Raw genomic sequence first — 22621 nt, forward strand, 5'->3', positions numbered from 1 at the left:
TAATATATATGTGTGTATTTTGACATTCTCATGTGGCCTAATTTATCCGCAACTGTTTCTAACGAATTATTAGCTATCTGATTTACAGCTTTATTTTTATAGAAATGGCATTTCCACAGCTAAATTATATACTATCTATAAAATACTCTAAAATTTTGCTTTTTTTCATGCTTGTGTATCAGAAGCCCAAAGGGCAGCATTTTATAGAGACCAAATCCACACAGATTTAGGCATGGTCCCATTGAAATGGACTTAAGCATGTCTAACTCTTTAGCCCAATGTGTTTGCAGCAGACATGGTAATAAAGAGGTGAGATACTTCGGTGGCAAAGAACTGCAGTGGATTAATTACTGCCTATTAATGGGACGCTCTTGGCGCTGTGGGTTAAACCACAGAGCCTAGGGCTTGCCGATCAGAAGGTTGGCAGTTCGAATCTCCACGACGGGGTGAACTCCCGTTGCTCGGTCCCAGCTCCTTCCAACCTAGCAGTTCGAAAGCACGTCAAGTGCAAGTAGATAAATAGGTACTGCTCCGGCAGGAAGGTAAACGGCAGCTTAGTCATGCTGGCCACATGACCCGGAAGCTGTATGCCGGATCCCTCAGCCAATAACGTGAGATGAGCGCCACAACCCCAGAGTCATCCACGACTGGACCTAATGGTCAGGGGTCCCTTTACCTTTAATGTTAAATCCTAAATTCCAGTATAGGTAACTATTTGCTGTTGGCATCATTTTCCTCCCAGTAAAGCCCATCTTTTACAGCAAGCTCGGTTCGGCTCAGTTGATTGATATATGCCCTGATCCTGGCACCTTCAAGCCCCATTTGCTAAATGGGAGAGTCCTGTCCTCATCACTGTCCCATGAGCTTCAGGTGATGAAGTTCGAATGAGCTCAATAAACTCAGGTCCCATGCTGCCTCAAACTATTAAGACTTTGGCTTATCCACTGGAAAATTGAAATAGTTAATTGGTTCATTGCTATATGTCACAGTAGCCGCTTAATTCAAAGGCATAAATCTCTAAACCAACACAATAGTTCTGTTTTAATATCTTCAGAGCTTGTCCCTTCAGATGTTCTTTCCTTCTTTTTCTTCTTACTTAAAATAAAAATTAAAAATGTATACAGTGGTACCTCGGTTTTTGAACGTCTCCATTGACAAACATTTCGGTTTTCGGACTCTGTAAACCCGGAAGTAAATGCTTCAGTTTTCGAATACGCCTCAGAAGTCGAACATGCCACGCAGCTTCCACTGAGTGCAAAATCCTGAGGCCTAGCTTTCGGCTATTGAGTTTTTGGTTTTCGAACGTTTCAGAACTCGAACGGTCTTCCGGAACGGGTTACATTCGAAAACCAAGGTACCACTGTATATCACTATTGTATTAGTTCAAGTATTTCTATTCCTACTTAACCCACAACTTTTTCCCTCATACTTTTATTACTTATAATGAGGTTGATCTAGGGAACACAGTGAAACTCTGCTCCTGCAGTGGGGTTTCCCTGCCCCTTTCCCCTCCTCCTCGCAGCCTCCTATGTCCCTCAAAGTCAACTCCTGGCGGTTAGAGGACGCTTTGGAGTGGTATAGGATGGAGTGCAAGGGGCTGCAGTGGGTTAATCAGAATGGAAGGTGGGGAAATGCCTTGCATAAGTGGAAGTGCCCTCCCACTGGTGAAAGGCGCATTTGGATCCAAATCAATTAGGTATGTTTTTGTTTTCAAAACATATCAAAATTTTGTCATCTCATAAACCAGGAACAGAGAACCTGTGGATGTTCTTCTACAGCTCTCATCATCACTAACCGTTGACCATACTGACTGAGACTGATGGGAATTTAAGTCCAACATACGGTTCTCCATCCCTGCCATAGGTAATAATAAGATGCAATGTACACTCTTAAGTTTGTTGAATTTTACAAATGATCATCCTAATGTTTTCCAGACGCAGAGCCAAGATACTTGATTGCAGTGAGGTCAGCACCTGTTCCAAATTACAAGAAACCCTGCTCAGGTATTGTAGCAGTATTAAACATTTTTTCCATAAACAGTTAGAAGAGAAAACATTTATTTGAGATGGCAGATCTCAGTGGCTAATAGCAATACCTAACAAATTGTTATAACAATTGTGTTAGTTCTGTGTGTTTATGTCATGATATCCCCTGAGCGCTGAGACAGTGCCATGAAGGGGTCAGGGAGAGTGCCTGTGGCACAACACATTTCTGCAATGGCCTTTAATGTTCTATTTATTTATTTATTTATTTATTTATTTATTTATTTATTTATTTATTTATTATCTATCTATCTGCCATAGACAAACAGTAAATTCATTGGGGGGCAGGGATGTGAAGCATTGGAAGGTGGTTTTAACCTTCAAAACCATGTTACATTGTTATATGCTTTTGTAATCTTTCTGGCAAGCACCATACAAATCAAACTGCATATAAATTGGTTTCCTTTGCCTTGAAACACAACCGATGTAGTAATAAAATAATAATAATAATAATAATAATAATAATAATAATAATAATAATAATAATTTATACCCCGCCCATCTGGCTGAGTTTCCCCAGCCACTCTGGGCGGCTCCCAATAGAGTGATAAAAACAATACAGCATTAAATATTAAAAACTTCCCTAAACAGGGCTGCCTTCAGATGTCTTTTAAAAATAGGATAGCTGCTTATTTCCTTGAAATTTGATGGGAGGGCGTTCCACAGGGCGGGTGCCACTACCGAGAAGGCCCTCTGTCTGGTTCCCTGTAACGTCACTTCTCGCAATGAGGGAACCGCCAGAAGGCCCTTGGCGCTGGATCTCAGTGTCCGGGCTGAACAATGAGGGTGGAGACGCTCCTTCAGGTATACAGGACCGAGGCCATTTAGGGCTTTAAAGGTCAACACCAACACTTTGAATTGTGCTCCTTTAGGTGAGGCTCAGATTTACTCCTGCCCTCTATTAGGTGACACACTAAACTGAATTCAGCTTATGCCATGTGCTATACACACACCCCCACACACACATACCCCTGTTTGTGCAGTTTGGGGTGATCCATCAAAAAAGAAAAAAAGGGCTGTTGAACTGCTGGAGGACCACAGTACATGGTTGGATCATAAGTTACGCAGGCCCTTTAGATGCATCTTCTAATATATAAAATTGTTTAAAGTTTCTATGCTTTCTTACATAGGTAAAACGAATGCACCAAAGCCTCTCCAGCTGGTAATAGGCACTTTAACTCCAACTTCGGTCTTCTTGTCCTGGGGGATCTTAGTCAACCCAAAGCATGATTGGACCACAATGAATAACTGTGCAAATGACAGGTAATCAACTGAAAGATACAGCTAATGAAGATTACGGGATGGTGCTTTGCCCATTTGGCTTGGATTCCAAGTTGCTGCTCTGTAAACGGAAGGATTCTGCATTCATAGAAGGATACAGGGCCAGCCCTATGGCCAGGCTGGGTGGCACAGGGCGCCACGGCGCCGGCCCACCAGGGGGGCGCATCGCAGCTGTGCCCACCCGCCCGCCCGCCGCTCTTCCGCGCAGCAGCGCCCTTGGCAGTAGTGCTACGCCTGCCCACCCGCCCGCCACGCTGGGAAACGGGGCGGGGGGGCGCCAGAGGGATCCGTCGCATCACGGCGCCAGGGCGCCAGAGGTGCTTAAGACTGCCCTGGAAGGATAGCTGAGCTTGTGGCTATGCCACATGCTTCACACACACTCTGTGCCATTTTTGATGATCACTCAGAACAAAACGACTGTTGAAGGGGTTCTTCCATGGGTGCAAGATCCTAATCACAGAGCAGAAGCATAGGATCCAAGCCTTGATAATTAAAAGGCATCAGAATGACGCAATGAAACCTATCAATTTTGGTCAGAACTTACCTTTTTCATGTTCCTTTTTATAAGTGCCAAAATACCTTCCATTTTTGGCAATTTGTGGCACATTGCAAACACATATGCTATTTCAGTGCTATTTCTTTGAACTTCTTTGTGCTCACATTCCTCACCCACATTTGCCCACGATGCCTGTTGGCTGTGGTGGTCCACATTATTTTTTCCAACAATGCTACTGTGGAATTGATGACGTTACATGTACTAGTAAACAAATTCACATTGCTCCTGCCAGATGAATTAGTGTGAGACTAAATGAAGGCTGTGAGATGAAGATGAAGGAATATGGTAGCATTAGCTGAGCAGTAGCAGCAAAAAAATGTGAATGTGTAGCAGGGTAAGTATTTTTCAACTGTCTGATCAACTGTGGCAAACAAGCTACTTTTTGAGATGACTATCGAAAGTAGAGAACATTGACACAAATATAGTGTTGGAATAATTCCTGCAACAGTTTTGGACCTGAAGTTTCCCTTCCCTAAGTCACAATTCTATGTCATTTATAGTTTAATTTATCGTGTGGCTGTTGCCTAAGAGCTGTTGGCACGTTTTTCAATATTGCTTTTCCTGCATAAACCTTGGATTGCTCCCAAAATGCTGCCAGGCTTGATTTTAATCTCAATTAGATCAAGATAAATCAGTAAGAACTGCTGAATTAAGTGGCATAGTTGGAATAAGTTGAGAGGACATTTAAGATTCCTTCATGTTTTTATTCCTGGAGGCCAATCAGTTCCAAACATGATGCAGTAACAACAAAAATCAATGCCGATTCTTTCCCCCCTTAATTGATTGATGAGTTCCATGGGGGGGGGGGAAATAAACAGATTAGAAAACTGGGGCATATTTTTAAGGTGGGAAATGCTAAAGAAGACATGTAGTTGAAATATATTTCCATCAAACATTAAAGTAAGCTTTAAACAACTATCATTTGATTAGAAAAGTAGTTTATGAGAGCTGTTGCTTTCTTATGCTTAGATTTTCAGGTCAAATTTATCAAAATTAAAAAATTTAATGTTAAATCTGTGATGTTGCTTAATGATATCTGTTGATTAGACACTACTCAGTAATGTTTTAAACCCATATTTGTTAATTCTAATGAACTGCAGAGCTTGGGTTTACTATCCTGGCAATAAGCAAATTGTCATTTTGGCTGCTCTGAACAGTCACTTTCCAGTGATTGAAATGAGTCTAAACTAATAGAGAATCAAATATTTGCATAGAGAATCCTAAGGATGGGTATAGTAAATTTCAGTCTAGTCTTGCTTGAATCCCAGAAGCAAAATGATACTGACTACATCACCTATTGTTCCTTAAATGAAAAAAGCACCACAGTACCTCATATCTAAATTGTATTTCCCCCTTTGATTAAAAGTATCAATTTTCTTTTTCTTGACTAGATTTTATACAGTCCGCTACAGAGAAAAGGACAAGAATAAGAAGTGGGTTCTCCAGCTTTGTCCAACAACAGAAACTGTGGTGGATAATCTGAAACCCAACACAATTTATGAATTTGGAGTGAAAGACAATACAGATAATGGGGTCTGGAGCAAGATTTTCAATCACAAAGTTTCTGTGCCTGGTAAGTAACGTGTATGTCTTCCTGAGCAGAACAAGATGTTACAGGGTAGGCATTTATACACATTTTAGCTCTTCTCAGACATAAAGTTTCGTTGTTGTTGTTTAGTTGTTTAGTCGTGTCCGACTCTTCATGACCCCATGGACCTGAGCATGCCAGGCACTCCTGTCTTCCACTGACTCCCACAGTTTGGTCAGACTCATGTGGGTAGCTTCGAGAACACTGTCCAACCATCTCGTCCTCTGTCGTCCCCTTCTCCTTGTGCCCTCCATCTTTCCTAACATCAGGGTCTTTTCCAGGGAGTCTTCTCTTCTCACGAGGTGGCCAAAGTATTGGAGCCTCAGCTTCACGATCTCTCCTTCCAGTGAGCACTCAGGGCTGATTTCCATAAGAATGGATAAGTTTGATCTTCTTGCAGTCCATGGAACTCTCAAGAGTCTCCTCCAACACCATAATTCAAAAGCATCAATTCTTCGGTGATCAGCCTTCTTTATGGTCCAGCTCTCACTTCTGTACATCACTACTGGGAAAACCATAGCTTTAACTATATGGACCTTTGCCGGCAAGGTGATGTCTCTGCTTTTGAAGATGCTTTCTAGGTTTGTCATTGCTTTTCTCCCAAGAAGCAGGCATCTTTTAATTTCATGACTGCTGTCACCATCTGCAGCACATGGGTGAAGAAAGTGAAACCTTCCATTTCCTGCCTTGCTGTACTGTGTATTGCTTTCAGCAAACTTCCCTCTGCCAGGCTCACTTCCATTATTGAAATTGACCTGGGGAGAAACTGTTTGAAGCAGCAGAGCAAAGTTGAGTATGGCCGGGGTGTGCATGGGTTTCATTCACATCCCCTGTGCGCTCTTTTCTTATTGAAATAATAGATTCCCTACATCTATGCATGATGCAGACTGTTAAGCACAGCTGTCCCATCATGTCATAGTTTGGCTCTATGTTATTGAAGAGAAATGTCAGGTTATTGGCAAGTTATACAGTTGTTAAAATTATTAATGTCAAGACTCTACTGCATGTTGAGAATCAATAAAAAATTAGAGATGGTTTTTAAAAAAAAAAATCCAAATCTGACATCACAGAATGCCTCCAAACAGATTTAGTTTGCTCTCCAGTATTAATCTGCACTTTGAGACATTTCATGAACTCGTTATTTTTTTCTCACCTGTCTTTTTCTCTAGGGTTCCTTGTAGTCAAATCAGTGCAGTGCAACATGTCATATTTTAATAACCTGCTTCATTGTTGTTGTTCGCAATTACATGTAGCACTAGCCTGTCCAGTATGAACAAAGTACTGTTGAGGCTGTTCAGGGTGCTTGTAGCTTTAATTAAAAGTTTCCTGTTTGCAGATCTTTCTGGATTTCTTTCTTTCTATTGATCACAGCTAGGAAATTAATGTTTTAATTGCCCTTTGAATAGCCTTTCTCAATCTGACAACTATTGATTTCTGCACCTACGAAAGCAGAATAGATGTCTCTAATTCCTGTTTCCCTTGCATTGCTTTCTCTCCCATTTTACGTGGCAAAATAGCATCATATCCATTTTGTTACATCCAACTATTCCTACAGTACTAGCATCTGCTAGTGTTGGCATTGTCTCTTACACATAACTTGAAGATTCCCTTTTTCCGTTCATTCACCTGAAAAAGCTAGGTTCTGAAGTGGCATATTTGCTTCCTTAATTGGGGTTGTGGTTATTTCATTTTATGTATGGCATACATTTTTGTTTTATTCTGATATAAAATCTTTCATGCATGCAGTGGAAAACTTTTTGTGTCTGTGTGGAATGTTCTCAAGCTGTGTAATGTACTCTATTTTCTATCTTGTCACTTGTCACTTACATGCCAATTCCTTCCTTTTCAAAGTATTGCTTCAAACCATAGTTACAATGGAAACTCTAGCTAGCATTAATAATGGTTAAGCATGGTGCAGCCATAACCATTACTATAGTTAAGCTTTCAATGTGGATTTTGTATACAAGAATAAATATTTTGGTGGAACAAGAGGGTCCGTTCCCTACCCTTGAACTGTTGTATATGTCTGCACTGGACAAAAAGTGGGAGCTCTATTCTGTTGAGAATGTAAATGGAATAATAGGAGAATAAATAACAGTTTGATCGTTAACAGCCATCAACATTGGGGACCAACTGGAATAGATCTCCCTATGTTTGATATTAAAAGGGGGTTTGTGTGTTGAAGAACAGAGAGTCACTTTGTTGTGTTTTTCAACCAGGTAAAAACAAAGAAAATGGACAACTCCAGAATAATTACAAAATATCAAGAATCCCAACTCAGGTATGAAACTAAGCTTATTTTAGGGTCTGATACTGTGTAAAAGACTAATATGTCAAATCTGGTAGTTCTGGGGTTTTTATTTTATTTTTCTCAACTAAAGTTTTTCTCAACTAAAGTTTTTTCTCAACACACAAGTACTTCTCACTTCCTCAAATCAGAAGAGTATCCTATCCATCGCAATTTCACAGAAAACTGGGTTTTACTAGTTGCATTTTTGGGTGCAGTATATCTAATTTATACCAGATCCAGCCTTGGCAGATGAGAATTATTTTTGGAGATGGAAAAACATGGTACAATCATACCTTGGCTTGCGTCCGCTGTGGGTTGCGTTTTTCCAGGTTGCGAATGCGGCAGACCCAGAAGTTCCGGGTTCAACTGCATGCGCATGTGCAGAAGCGTCCTGCACACTTCGCGCATGCACAGAAGTGCTCTATCGCACTTTCACGCATGCGCTCTATCGCCGCTCAGGTTGCAGACTTTTTGGGGTGCTAACGGCACCCTGGAATGGATTGGGTCCTCAATCCGAGGTACCACTGTATATAATTGCTTTCCCCCCTTTTTTCATTGCAATTTGATACACACTGTTCTCTCAGGGGGGGGGGGCTTTTACAGTGTAGACAGACTTTGTTTGATTCTATTTCTGCAACAAGCATGGATAAAAGCTATAGATTATATCAATTTCAAAGTTTTTCCCAAACACTGTTTCTGTCAAAAAACATTTGAGTTGTTGAAAGAATCAGTGTTAATTAGAAAATCAGGTTTCAACCTGATTTTACTTTGCTTTTCTGCCTAACAATGCCAGAACAGAACTGCATGGTTATATAGAACTGCTAATATCATAATCAACATGAATTTGCCATCATTACAAATCTACTATGTGACTTCACTTGGAATACTATGTACATTTCCAGTCACTTCACCTCAAAAAAGATACTGCAGAGCTGGAAAAGATTCACAAAAGATCAACTAAAATGATCAAAAGGCTGGAGAAACTCCCGTACGAGGAAAGTTTAAATATTTGGCAGCTTTTTGATTTAGGCAAAAAGCAAGTAAGAGGCGACACATAAAAGTGTTTAAGATTATGCATGTGTAGAGAAAGTGGGTAGAGCAAAGATTTTCTCCCTCATAATACTGGATAGGCAAATGATGGATAGGCAAATCTCCCAACATTCCATCTCATATGTGGCTTGGCTTGTTAAGAATACTAGTTATTACAATGTTCACTGTAAATATTCCATTTTCATACTATTCTAGCAATTACCTAAGTGTAACTAATAGAGTGCCATTGCATGTGAACTGAATTTCAGACTCGTAGCTCATGTGGGATGCTGTTAAATCATTTCGGGATGTAGTTTAACTCCAAGGTTTGAACCAGAGATGAAAACATGTCCTATTTTTCAGTTTGTGATACTGCATTTTTGGAATTGGGGTACTTTTGGCTGCATGTTTACCAAATGTCAAAATTCTAAGTTGTGTGGGAAAGAATTAAAACACTATTCATTCCAATTCTGCTCGCTTAACCTCCTTGCAAGCCAGATGCAGGGTCATAGGAAAGCTGTAAAAATTACATGCCATCCTTTGGTCTGTTGTTTATTTTATTCTATAAGCCATGAGTATGGAATAGGCAGGTGAAAACACTGTCAGAAGATGTATTTCACTTCTACTTGATTCTGATGCAACAGTTTTATCATGTCAAGTTCCAAGGTGGAGTCCTTTACTTGATTCTCTGACCAAGAAGGCGGGAACTTTAGTTTCTTCTTTTTGCTTATCTCCAAAGAAAAACAAGATTTTCTCAAAGATTTGTCCAGTCAAATGGTGCAGGCCTGACTTAAAAGAGATGTATTGCATCTTTAAAATGTATGTGTGTTATTTTGGCCATTTCCCAAAAAGTCAGCAAAAAAAGGAAAGAAAGGAAAGATGTATCATCTGCCAAAAACTACATGGCTACTTACTACTCTTTTATGTTTTTGCCAGACCAGATGAACTTGAAACATAGATGGTTACATGCATTAGGCATACAATCAAGAGTCAATATGTCTGGTTTCTGGCACTGCTTGTATAACTAATCTTCTATTAGTTATGCAGTGCTCGCTTCCATTAATCTCCCATTTTTCAGTCACATATAATCTTATGGCACATCAATCTCCTTCTGTATTCTGTGTAAGAACACAAATCTTGCAGTAATGTTTAGCCATCTCAGGCCCGAGACTCTCCCCAGGCAAAACACCCTCCTGGGCCACATTCCTCATCTGCTTGTTTTGCACCTTCCATAAGTGGTTTTGCCTGGCTGGAATGTGTCCTTCGACAATGCTACTTGCTTCTCTGAGTGAAGCATAGAGAGGATAGTGAAGAAACTCAGTGTTCAAGACTAAAAATCATATTTATTGCTCCAGCCACATTTGCCTTTAGCCCTTCCATCACTGGTATGTGGCCCCCAGAAGGTTATCCAGAAGGGAATGTGGCCCTTGGGCTGAAAAAGGTTCCCCAGCGGAATTGATGTCGGGGGGAATTCCTGAGAAATTGATCTTAGGCAAGTCAATTTAATAATTGTTTTATTATTATCTTAAAAAAAAACAACCAATGACTTTCGGGGTGTCCTGCTTTTTACTTTTTGAAATATGGCATCCCTATTTATGGCCATCCTTGAACAAAGGGAACTTCAAAAGGAAACACCAACATGAAAGTGCTAAATTAGGGGAGAAATTTGATTCAGTTTGCATTCAAACTTAAATCCATGCAACTCACACTTTGAAACAATATAAGAACTGAATCCCAACCATCCGAAAATCACACTTGAATTTTGCAGTGGAATTCTCCAACCAAACAATATTTACAAAAATGGATATATTGGGTAAAATATATCAAAATTGTGCAAAAAATTGTGCAAAAAAATGATATTTATGAAAATATACAAAAATGGACTATGGTATGTAGTGAAAAACTACATACAAAAATTGTGTGTTAGGAGAAATTCACACTCAAATGTTGAAGAATTTTCATGAGGTATTCTTTAAAAAAAATCACAAGTGATTTATCCACATCATAGAAATGTGAAAAATTAATTTAAGATCATAAAAATTAACAAACTGAGAGAACAAAAAAATGGCAGATCCTTCCATCTCTATTAAAACTTATCAAATATTCTATTAATTTGGTCTATTAATTATTTTACTCAGCAATGATAACATACTATAGTTACGTTATCACTAATTACTGCTGCTGTGAAGGGTCACTCAGGAGGGTACTTTTTGCATGAATTTAAGTTCTAATTTAATTGTTGGACTGTACTTTTTCAATTTCATTGCCATTTAATTCCAACTTTCACTTTTTAATATGTGCCTGAGGATTACATTTTATGCATCTGATGAAGTGGACTGTAGTCATGAAAGCTTAAATCATAATTAATTGTTTGTTACTCTTTAAGATGCCACAAGATTCTTTGCTTTTTTATATACTTGCAACAGTCCTTCATTTCTCACATTTGTTCTCTGCAAAATAAAAGCTTAACAAACCTCACGTCAATCAGTAAAGCTGTCAGTGTAAATTATATTGCATAATTTATCCTCTTTGGGATAACCATGTTTGTTTAATTTTTAGATGTCTCCTGAACATCAAATCATGCTTTCATGTTACCTTATATTGTAGGTAGACTTAGTTACACAACCTTATTTATAGTCTGGGGTTGTCAGGTAATTCTTACAACTACAGTATCTACAGCCAGGCTGGTGCCTGATCCCTAGGAATGCCAAAGGTCTTTTAACATTATGTCAGAATTTCCTTCCCCTTTAGGAGGAAATGAGATAAGTAAATAAAAAATAGGAGCTGCTTCCAGCCTTTTTGTTGCAAAGATCCCTAATAATATACTTCACTATCCACTGGGACTAAGAATGAAGGAAACATTCTCAAGATTGTTGAGTTTTTTGAGCAGAAACTGGGTTAACACAGATACTTAACTTCTGCTCCAACTATTGATATGCAATTATTATTATTTCTAGTGTAAATAGTTTAGTTTCCTATGCTTTTTATCATTTTTTTGATCCTGCGATCTCATAACCTAGCCTTTTTTTCTTTGAACAAGCTTCTGAAAACCGGATGTAGAAAAACAACCATTTCTCTTCTGCCCATATGTTTGCTGACCACAAATAATTATATTAGATGCTTGTACAATTATCACCAAGTTATGTGGCAGTTTTACTCTCATTCTGTGCTGGGGTCTAACCATTTCAGTCCTGTTTAAAATTGAATTGCAAAATCTTGATTCTTCTGTTAAAGCTGTTTTGTAATTGAACCTGCCACACCCTTTGCGCCTCCTTCCCAAAGCCAGGTGCCTTCTTGCCCACCTTTGGGAAGGCAGAGTAAGGGTGGGGTCACCATTTTTTGACCATGCATAAAGGTAAAGGTAAAGGGACCCCTGATAGGTCCAGTCACGGACGACACTGGGGTTGCGGCGCTCATCTCGCTTTACTGGCAGAGGGAGCCGGTGTACAGCTGCCGGGTCATGTGGCCAGCATGACTAAGCCGCTTCTGGCAAAGCAGAGCAGCGCACGGAGACACTGCTGGAGCAGTACCTACTTATCTACTTGCACTTTGACGTGCTTTCGAACTGCTAGGTTGGCAGGAGCAGGGACCGAGCAATGGGAGCTCACCCTGTCACGGGGATTTGACCTTCTGATCGGCAAGCCCTAGGCTCTGTGGTTTAACCCACAGCGCCACCCGTTGTGCATAGGGCCATGCATAGGGCACCATAATTCCCAAGTCTGCCACTTGGGGAAGTTAATGAAAAGTGTAACAAGTTAAGTGTCATACACCTGCTGGATCATGCCCAGTGCACTTGTTTCCAAATTATGGACAGGATCTAAAGGATCACTTGAGCTATTCCAGATCCCCTTACCTCTTGTACCCCATAAAAAGCTGCTCCTCGAGGCCAGGAGAGGGTCTGTTTGGACTGCAGTCCATACAGAATTATAGTTCTGATGCATGTGATAAGTTTGCCATTTTAATGTATACACATTCCCATACTAAAAAATGGACATAATGCATGTGTTCAATTACATTCTTACATTAGCCTTATACTCAGAGAAGATTTTAGTGTTATTGCTGCTATGAGTTTTCCACATTTCTGGCCTTTCTTGTACTTTCCAGACTTTCTACAGTTAAAATGTTGACTGTGGGAGCTGCCTAAAGCAGTGGCTATCCAGAAGGTCCAATATGAGAGAGATGAAGTTTGCCACTTCTGTGACACAGAAAGCTAGTTTTTTTAAGACGATTGATCTTATTTTCCGTGTAAAGACAAAGTGATTTTTATTTTGTTGGAAAGCAATCATTATCAAATAAAAACACATTATACAATTGCCAAATCTAAAATCCAGTTTCTATCATGTCAGGTGGGATGTTGTCTCTGTGTGGTTGAAACTTCAAAGCAACAACATATTCCTCTGCCTTGTCCAAATTGGGTATGAAATCCACATCAAAAGTTTGTTTTCTGGTGCCAAAGCTGAACCCCTGTTTTTATGGCTATCTGCCACATGGATAGTGCAGTGGCAGATTCAGCAATCAAAAGCCATAGATTGTCCTGCTAGGCTGTTAGCAGCCAAGACAGCATGGGTCACTTGCATTTATGAAGTTAAACACGTACTGGCTGTATACCTAGATAAAACTGAACCAGCAGTATTATTTTTCTATGCACTTGGAAGATATGTCCATTCTTGGGACAAGTGAGCTTTAGGAAAAAACTTATTTTGCCACCTCAAAAAAAGCAAGTAACATCCGTATTTTTATAGAATGTTTTCTTTTCCTCTCCAGTTTATACCAGCAGATTCAAAAGTTCAGCTTGATTATACAGTAATCAAACAAGGTAATGTGTGTGACTTCTCATTCTTGATTTACATAGAATGGAAGACATTTCTTTATGCATGAAAATAATTGGGGTGTGTCGGGGGAGGGGGTCCGTGGACAGAAAGGAATATTCTTGTCTTAAGACAGGATGAAATGTTCTCAAATATTCAAATCTAACCTCTTTAAGCCCAAATTCCATTGTCACACTGAATGCAAAACGTAACTCATTCTGATCAGTTCTTATAATATGACTTCTTATCCCTGCAGAAAAGAAAAGAAAAAAATCTTGGGTTAAATTAATATTTTTGGCAACAACCAAGTCCCTGTCCATATCCTGTTAGCAGTCTGCATTATCTCTTCTGGCTGCAAAAAGGGGAAGATTTTGAAGATGCATACCAAACTGTCCTAGGGGCACAACCCCAGGGCGATACAGCATTTCGTATGGCTACATCCAGCCCAAGAGCCCAGTTTTGTATAGGTCAAATGGAATTTTGGAGCCTGGAAAAATATTGTGGGACACCTAAAGTTAAACCTTGAATAGGAACAGAGTGACCTGGGTTTGATTCCTTTGAGAGGACAGATTACTGGAGAATAAAAGCATTATGATGCACTTCAGTTTATTTACACTTGGGACATAAATGGAAACAGACCTCTTAGATACTCCAACAGCAGTCACATTGCCTTACATCAGTCCCCCACAGAGGGAGATCCAAAAGGCACTTCCCAGAACCGAAAACTGTTACCTCTTTTTGAGACCCACTCTAAAAGCTGCTTCTTTGTTTCTTTTCATGCACAGGCTTAGATCACATCAGTCTTAGCTGGGGTACCTGAAAACAACAATGCATTCCTCTGCCTTCTCAAAAATGGGAGGTATGAAGTGCACACCAAAAGCTTGTTTCTGGCACAACAGCTGAACCGCTGTGTTTGTGGCTATCCAACATGTAGTCAGTGCATTGACAGCTTCTGCAATCAGTGCCCCAAAGCTGATTGCAGACTGAGGCTCATGGAGGAGTGTTCCGTTTCGCCTAATAGATTAGCCTCCACTGCCCCTCTATCCAACAACTTTATTCATGATCTCATGATGCTAACGTCTTTAGGAGGAAACACTAAGTCTTGGCCGCCTGTCCATTTTAAATTCCTACTCCCCTTCTCTTGGACAGGCAGCACATTGATCTGTGCACCATCTAATAATAATCTGTTTGTTCTCTGCTTTTGATGTCCTGTGAAGGCCCCGCAATCTGCATGGATCCTTGTCTCTTTCAGCTAAAAAATGGAGTTATTTGTATTAAGCGCTTTACCTACCTTTCTTACTATATTCCTCCTGCCTACTAGCCAGGATGGCTATGGTCCACCTCCATGGGAGTGGACTGTTCTGCTTTCATCCTGTTTGCAGGTTCCTACAGGCATCTGATTGGCCACTATGGAAGCAGCGTAGATGGCCTGATCCAGAGGGGTGTTCTTATATTCTTGCATTCCTTCTGAAAACCCCACCATCTCTGAGAATCATTTATTCCTGGTGTCTTCAACCTTTTCAGACCCAGGACCTGCTTTTAACCCAAACATGTGTTTTGGGCCCCATTTCTTAACCATTTCTCATGTATTTGCATGGTGGTAGTGCTCCTGTTGTGACCCACCTTAGAACAGACCACAACCCGTCTGTTGAAGACCAGTGTTTTATTCTTTCTCCCACCTCACCTATAATATATTTCAATGAGATGGCCACACTTCTTCCTTAGTTTTATCTGCCTTCAATTCCCCTTGACCCTATCCATTCCTGTCAGCCATCTACTCTGTGATTATTCCACTACCACATCAGCAACCTGTCTCTTCTCTCTTTCCTCACTTCCTTCGAATACACCACCATTTCCCCCATTCTTATGTCCCACTTCAATCAGTTAGAGGGGAATAATGGAGGCTCGTAACATTATACAGGAGGCAGCAACGAAAACCATCCCAAGGAAAAGGAAATGCAAGAAAGCAAAATGGCTGTCCAACGAGGCCTTACAAATAGCGGAGGAGAGAAGGCAAGCAAAATGCAAGGGAGATAGGGAAAGATACAGGAAACTGAATGCAGATTTCCAAAAAACAGCAAGGAGAGACAAGAGGGTCTTCTTAAATGAGCAATGCAAAGAAATAGAGGAAAACAATAGAATGGGGAAAACCAGAGATCTGTTCAAGAAAATTGGAGATATGAAAGGAACATTTCGTACAAAGATTACCATAATCAAGGACAAAAGTGGTAAGGACCTAACAGAAGCAGAAGGCATCAAGAAGAGGTGGCAAGAATACACAGAGGAATTATACCAGAAAGATATGGAGGTCTCATACACCCCAGGTAGTGTGGTTGCTGACCTTGAGCCAGACATCTTGGAGAGTGAAGTCAAATGGGCCTTAGAAAGCACTGCTAATAACAAGGCCAGTGGAAGTGATGATATTCCAGCTGAACTATTTAAAATTTTAAAAGATGATGCTGTTAAGGTGCTACACCCAATATGCCAGCAAGTTTGGAAAACTCAGCAATGGCCAGAGGATTGGAGAAGATCAGTCTACATCCCAATTCCAAAGAAGGGCAGTGCCAAAGAATGCTCCAACTACTGCACAATTGCGCTCATTTCACACGCTAGCAAGGTTATGCTTAAAATTCTACAAGGCAGGCTTAGGCAGTATGTGGACCGAGAACTCCCAGAAGTGCAAGCTGGATTTCAAAAGGGCAGAGGAACCAGAGACCAAATAGCAAACATGCGCTGGATTATGGAGAAAGCTAGAGAGTTCCAGAAAAACGTCTACTTCTGCTTCATTGACTATGCAAAAGCCTTTGACTGTGTCGACCACAGCAAACTATGGCAAGTTCTTAAAGAAATGGGAGTGCCTGATCACCTCATCTGTCTCCTGAGAAATCTCTATGTGGGACAAGAAGCTACAGTTAGAACTGGATATGGAACAACTGAGTGGTTCAAAATTGGGAAAGGAGTACGACAAGGTTGTATATTGTCTCCCTGCTTATTTAACTTATATGCAGAATTCATCATGCAAAAGGCTGGACTAGATGAATCCCAAGCAGGAATTAAGATTGCCGGAAGAAATATCAACAACCTCAGATATGCAGATGACACAACCTTGATGGCAGAAAGCGAGGAGAAATTAAAGAACCTTTTAATGAGGGTGAAAGAGGAGAGCGCAAAATATGGTCTGAAGCTCAACATCAAAAAAACCAAGATCATGGCCACTGGTCCCATCACCTCCTGGCAAATAGAAGAGGAAGAAATGGAGGCAGTGAGAGATTTTACCTTCTTGGGCTCCTTGATCACTGCAGATGGTGACAGCAGTCACGAAATTAAAAGACGCCTGCTTCTTGGGAGAAAAGCAATGACAAACCTAGACAGCATCTTAAAAAGCAGAGACATCACCTTGCCGACAAAGGTCCATATAGTTAAAGCTATGGTTTTCCCAGTAGTGATGTATGGAAGTGAGAGCTGGACCATAAAGAAGGCTGATCGCCAAAGAATTGATGCTTTTGAATTATGGTGCTGGAGGAGACTCTTGAGAGTCCCATGGACTGCTAGAAGATCAAACCTATCCATTCTTAAGGAAATCAGCCCTGAGTGCTCCCTGGAAGGACAGATCGTGAAGCTGAGGCTCCAATACTTTGGCCACCTCATGAGAAGAGAAGAATCCTTGGAAAAGACCCTGATGTTGGGAAAGATTGAGGGCACTAGGAGAAGGGGACGACAGAGGACAAGATAGTTGGACAGTGTTCTCGAAGCTACGAACATGAGTTTGACCAAACTGCGGGAGGCAGTGGAAGACAGGAGTGCCTGGCGTGCTATGGTCCATGGGGTCACGAAGAGTCGGACACGACTAAACGACTAAACAACAACAACAATGGATGGAGTTATTGAGGTTCTACCTGCATTTATCTCAAAACACCTGACATAGAGTGGTGTCTTATGGAATATCTCCCCCCAGAGAGGCTCACCTGGCATCTTTGCTGCCTTTTCATTATGAGCCATTGGTACTTCAATTGTACACCAAGTTTCCAATTGCTGGTTTATGTGCTGGTTTTAATCATTTACATTTTCTAGCTGCTATGTTTTATGTTGGTTTTAGCTCAAGTCTTTTGCTGAACTTTTTTGCTTTGGTGATTTATTTTGTTTTGGTTTCTGTATTTTTTATTTGTGAATTGTATTTTATTCATGTCAATTGCCCTGATAACTATGGGTATGGTGACATACAAATGTAATAAAGGAACAAATTTATGCTGCCTTGACTTCCTCTCTTCCAACTCATATTTTGATCCCTGCAACCTGGCATCTGCCTTTTTGCTCTCCATTGAAACTACTTTCATTAAAATCCCCTGCGATTTCCTTATTGCCTAATCAAATGGACTCTATTCTTCCCATTGCTGACATTTAGATCTGTCTCTTTACTTACATAAATTGACGGTATCGTAATAATGGACCTTACTGAAATGGGCTGCATATTGTCACAAGCACTGATCATGTGTGTGAGAGAATTTGATTTGTAATTTTGCAGCAACTTAGGAGACAATGTAGATAATGAGAATTGTTCCATTCCATTCTTGTTTTCACAGTACTTCAAAATGTCACACATCGGGCACAATCTAAAATCCCAGAGAAGGCTCCATTAGCAGGACCAATACTAGGTGACTAAGATGTCCATTATTCCGGATAGGTGTACTGGGGTTCACTTTCAACCCTTATCTTTTAGAGTTTTCTCTTTTCTTATAATTATTTGCTTTGCATCTTTCTTACTACTATTGTATCTGAGCAGAGAGAGATAAGGAAAGGCATTTTCTTAAAACTGCTGGTAGCTACACTGTTGTTATCTTTATTTATGAGTAAAGTGGGGGCAACCCTTTACTTGTCTCCAGCAGGTAAGTAAAAAATGTTTTCCATAAAGTTGAAATGTTTTCCATAAAGATAAAACGCTTGCATGGGAACTTGGTTGAGGCTGTTAAAGAGGTTGTAGTACTTACAATATGAAACTAGTACCTTCATCGTGATTATATCTTCTTTCCCTACTGCTCTCTCTCCACACCACTAACCCTTTATATTAGTTTTTATTTACAACCATCAACTTAAAAAAATTACTCCTGAATGAACAACTCCTTTACCTTCCTGTGTAGTGCACCTTATTGTACCAGATTTCAATGGAACACGACAGAAACTGCCATCACTGGATATCTCTGAAAGACCAGAGAAAACATCGGGTAAGCAGAAACAAGTAGCTGGATTTGGAAGCATGTAAATCAGGTCTGCCCAGCTTCTGACATTCCAAGATGGCTAGACATCCATGTTTGGAAATCGAGTGGGAATGTTTCACCATTGTGGGTCTTCCTCCATTGGTCACTGAAAGCATCACACAACCTGTTAGCCTTGTGTTACCAAGTATTTGAGAGTGCCTAGGGGAAAACTGGAGCTGATCCCTGCTGAAAGTGGAATTTGCAGCTGGCACTGATTTGGTGATTGCTGGTGGCTGGCAAACCAGATAGGGATTGGCTGTGCTCAGGAGTTTCTGATCCGGAATCACCAAGTGGAGCTGTTCCCTGCCTAAAGCAAAGTTCATAGCTGGCACCAATGAGCTGATCAAAGGCGGCTGCAAAGGGGTGTGCAAATCTTTAAAAAGGTAAATAAATTGGAAAGTTTAAAATATAAGCCTCTTTTTACAAAATTAAATTGTCTAAAATACATGAATGGTCTAAATATATGTTGTCCTGTTTAGGACCATATATGAACGGTCAAAACTGTGTTTCCCCCCCAAAATAACTCCTCTTTTTCAAGTAAACTTACTTGACCTGCAAGATCAAAAGCTTAGTAGATGACAGACTATCTTAACTAGGAGGAAAACATAGGCTAGGTAAAAAAAGCACAATTCAGAGATTTTGCTCATGAAAGATGACGAATACCGAACATAAATGGTATCACGATGCCTCACACTTAAAATTATCCATTGATGGCACATCACATGTATCCACATTTGCCAGTTAAAATAAATAAGTCAATAGATTCAAAATGTTGGAAAGACTATGGAAGCTTAGGGCAACATACCCTTTATTTAGTCAATTTTGTCTAAAAGATTTTACAGAGATTAACTGTATTACAAGACAACATTGTTGGGGTTCCACATATATATTGCAGCAGAGTACACAAATAAACAGTCTGCTAAGAATGCTGTTTGAAGGAATAAATAAACTTAAGGTTTATTACTCCTGGCAAACAAAGCTTACATGTGGAGTTATGAAGTTAAACACCAACTGACTAGGAGGAGAAGCAGGAAGGAACTAAATATCTGAGAAACAATACGGAAAGATCTTTTGGTGTGAAAGGACTTACAGAAAAATAAGGGTGCAGCCTTAATAGACTCTACAGGGTTCTTGAGTTTGTTGTGGTTTTCTGAAAATCAATAACGTTTAAAAAATTGATATTATTTGGGAAGACCATCTTCTGTTCAGGCTTCAAAGTTGATGAGACTCTGAATTGCCATTTAATGAGAAAATTCAAAATAATAATTTGCAGATGAAGTTCAATATCCTGAATTTTGTGGTTGTGGTATCCTAACTTCGTTTGCTAATGAAAAATTAGTGGTTTTGAATTTTTTTGTTTACTTACTTGTGCATGTACCAAGGTCCATCAGACTAGCTTATGTGAAACACTATTATATGATGTGGTCTGGTTTGGAAGGGGTGTTTTCAACTGTCTCCCGTTTTGAGGCCACTGGCGACATCAGGGATGTTAGTGTTTATGGTAGTCATGCTGGGTCAATTATCATTAAGAAAAGAAGAACAATGAGAAGTTAGGGAATTTACTTTCCAAAAATTTAGATCCTTTGCTTCTTGTCACATTCTTTGTAGTTGTAATGGATAATATATGTGTTTACTAAATCCTACATTTTCTTTAAAAAGCTAAGAATGAAACCCAGGAATGGCCTGCGGAATCCAAGACACCAGAAGTACAAGAAATCTCTCCCCAATCCCAGCCAGGTGATTATTTTTTCCTGTTTATTTCTATTGTTTATTTTATTTTAATTAGATTGTGTGCTCAATTAACCATTCATTTATTTAGACCACATTAATAAAACACTACATAAAGCTGAGCTTACATCAGTTAGGCAAAATGTACTGAGGTATTCTCATTTTCCTGCATGTTAACTATTTCCCACAGCATCTCTGTACAGCCATTTTCTTTTATATGAGTTATAAACTTCAGGAATTTTCTGATTCGGAAGCTCATTTAATATTCTGTTTGTGTGTTGTGATTATTAAACCTTTATAGAGGTCAACTGCACTCCCATCTAATACTTTTTCACTTCTATATGCTGAAGAAACAGTTACAGATGGAACAGTCTGCTTGATAGCTGAGGTGTCTTTAATTGGGATAATGCTTAAATGAGTCCTACCCAGCAATCAGGGACACACTCTGGCACTTGTCCAGTTTAATGTTTTCTGTTGCATTATAGCAAGCTGTTTTTGGGGGTTCCTTTTTTGCCTGTGATATTTTGGCTGCAATCCAGTGTGCACATATTTAAGGGCAGAGCCGTCTTTAGCATATGCACCGGCAGGCTGCAAAGAGGGGAGGGCGGGAAGCCAAAGTTGTTGACCTTTTTTTTAGCGTGGAAATCGCTCACCTGTAACAATGACACAGCAGAAAAAACAGCTTTTGTTTCCTGACTCGTTGGGAATATTTAACACTACAGAGTAGCAGAGTGACGGAGGAGGGGGGCGGGGACTTTTGCTCCATTACTTTTCACTGCCACCGATCAAGAGGGACCGGTATACAGTAGGTATACATCTGGTCCCCCCTGAATTCGGCACCCGGGTGCCCCACACCCCTTGCACCCCCGGTAAAGACAGCCCTGTTTAAGAAGAACCACCACAGAAGCCAAAAAATTATGCATAGGATTGCACTGCTAGTTGTTTCAGTAACATGGAAGAGGCAAACTATGAAGCAGAAGACGATGGATATATTTTAGAATACTGGTTTTAAAAGGGGGTATACAGGGGGAAAGGACACATTAATCAGACATCTACAACTTGCGGCTGGTTTTTAGATCCAGCATTGCCATTGGATATGCAAATAATATCCAATAACTTGGTAGTGCCTCTACCAACCTCCTGAACCAGCCGTATCCCTTCTTGGAGATGGAGAGGTGGTCTGGATGCACTGTTGTATCTTTTCTACAGAGTCTTAGGTAGCCACTACAATTATCCAGATATTTTTTCATGCATGATCTTTAAGGGTAAATTGAGTGAATGGTTTTCAATCACAAGCTGAAAAAAACTATATCATGGAGTTTCAGTGACCGTACATTTCTGGTGAAATACTGTATATGTGCTTTTATGCTCAGTGTAATATTTGGTTCACTGTCAAGTTTTTAAACTTATATGAAAATGATGTTGGTGTCCTTTCATTATCAGAACATTTTCATCCTTTTCTTATTTGTTTTTGAAAACACAATACAGTAAATGTACTTTTCCATTATTTGATCCCTTCCTTATTCCATTTACCACTTTTCTCTTTATAATACAGCTTGTATTTATTCACGCTTTCTGATATTTCTTCACTCTTCTAACTTGGTCTCCTAAATTACTCAAACCACCAATGAATTTTTCCCTTGCATAAATCCAAAATGATCACTGGAACTGGCTATTGTTAGTTACACCTTTGCCTATTTTCAAGGAGAAATTACTTTGAAAGAAAGCCCAAGATACTGTGTTTTATAAATAGTTGTACATATCCTTCCTTGATTGAATGATCAAAGAGTTTTAAATGTCTAACAATGACCTTATATTCTGAAATGAGGTTTCTTTTGTTACATGCTACTTGACCTAATTCAATTATACTTGGATATCCTACCCTACACTAAGAATTATGCTAACTTTTTAAATCTTGCAGCTATGACTGAACTAGACTGGGGAAGCAGCAAACCTACAGCTGCCAGTGCCTCAGAAGAAACAAAGAGCTCTCCAGGTAAAATACATCCTTCCTGTGCTGCAAGTACTATTTAGTGAGCGAGCCCCT

General features: G+C 39.9%; 1 protein-coding gene across 20 annotated transcripts in view; it reads left to right on the top strand.

Annotated features, from left to right (window-relative positions):
• Nucleotides 1-22621, top strand: part of ABI3BP (ABI family member 3 binding protein) — a 135914-nt gene that overhangs the window by 40717 nt on the left and 72576 nt on the right. For 19 of the 20 annotated variants that reach the window (XM_035114435.2, XM_060273724.1, XM_060273718.1 and 16 more), the window contains exons 3-11: nucleotides 1935-2003; nucleotides 3173-3305; nucleotides 5271-5452; nucleotides 7687-7748; nucleotides 13551-13602; nucleotides 18175-18246; nucleotides 18730-18813; nucleotides 20506-20583; nucleotides 22496-22570. In XM_035114435.2, coding sequence (XP_034970326.1) covers nucleotides 1935-2003; nucleotides 3173-3305; nucleotides 5271-5452; nucleotides 7687-7748; nucleotides 13551-13602; nucleotides 18175-18246; nucleotides 18730-18813; nucleotides 20506-20583; nucleotides 22496-22570 — 807 coding nt within the window. The remainder of the gene's footprint in view (nucleotides 1-1934; nucleotides 2004-3172; nucleotides 3306-5270; nucleotides 5453-7686; nucleotides 7749-13550; nucleotides 13603-18174; nucleotides 18247-18729; nucleotides 18814-20505; nucleotides 20584-22495; nucleotides 22571-22621) is intronic. The other variant, XM_035114444.2, reaches the window with a different exon arrangement.

The sequence above is a fragment of the Zootoca vivipara genome, chromosome 4 (genome assembly GCF_963506605.1).
Source record: "Zootoca vivipara chromosome 4, rZooViv1.1, whole genome shotgun sequence".
NCBI classification, from domain to species: Eukaryota; Metazoa; Chordata; class Lepidosauria; order Squamata; family Lacertidae; genus Zootoca; species Zootoca vivipara.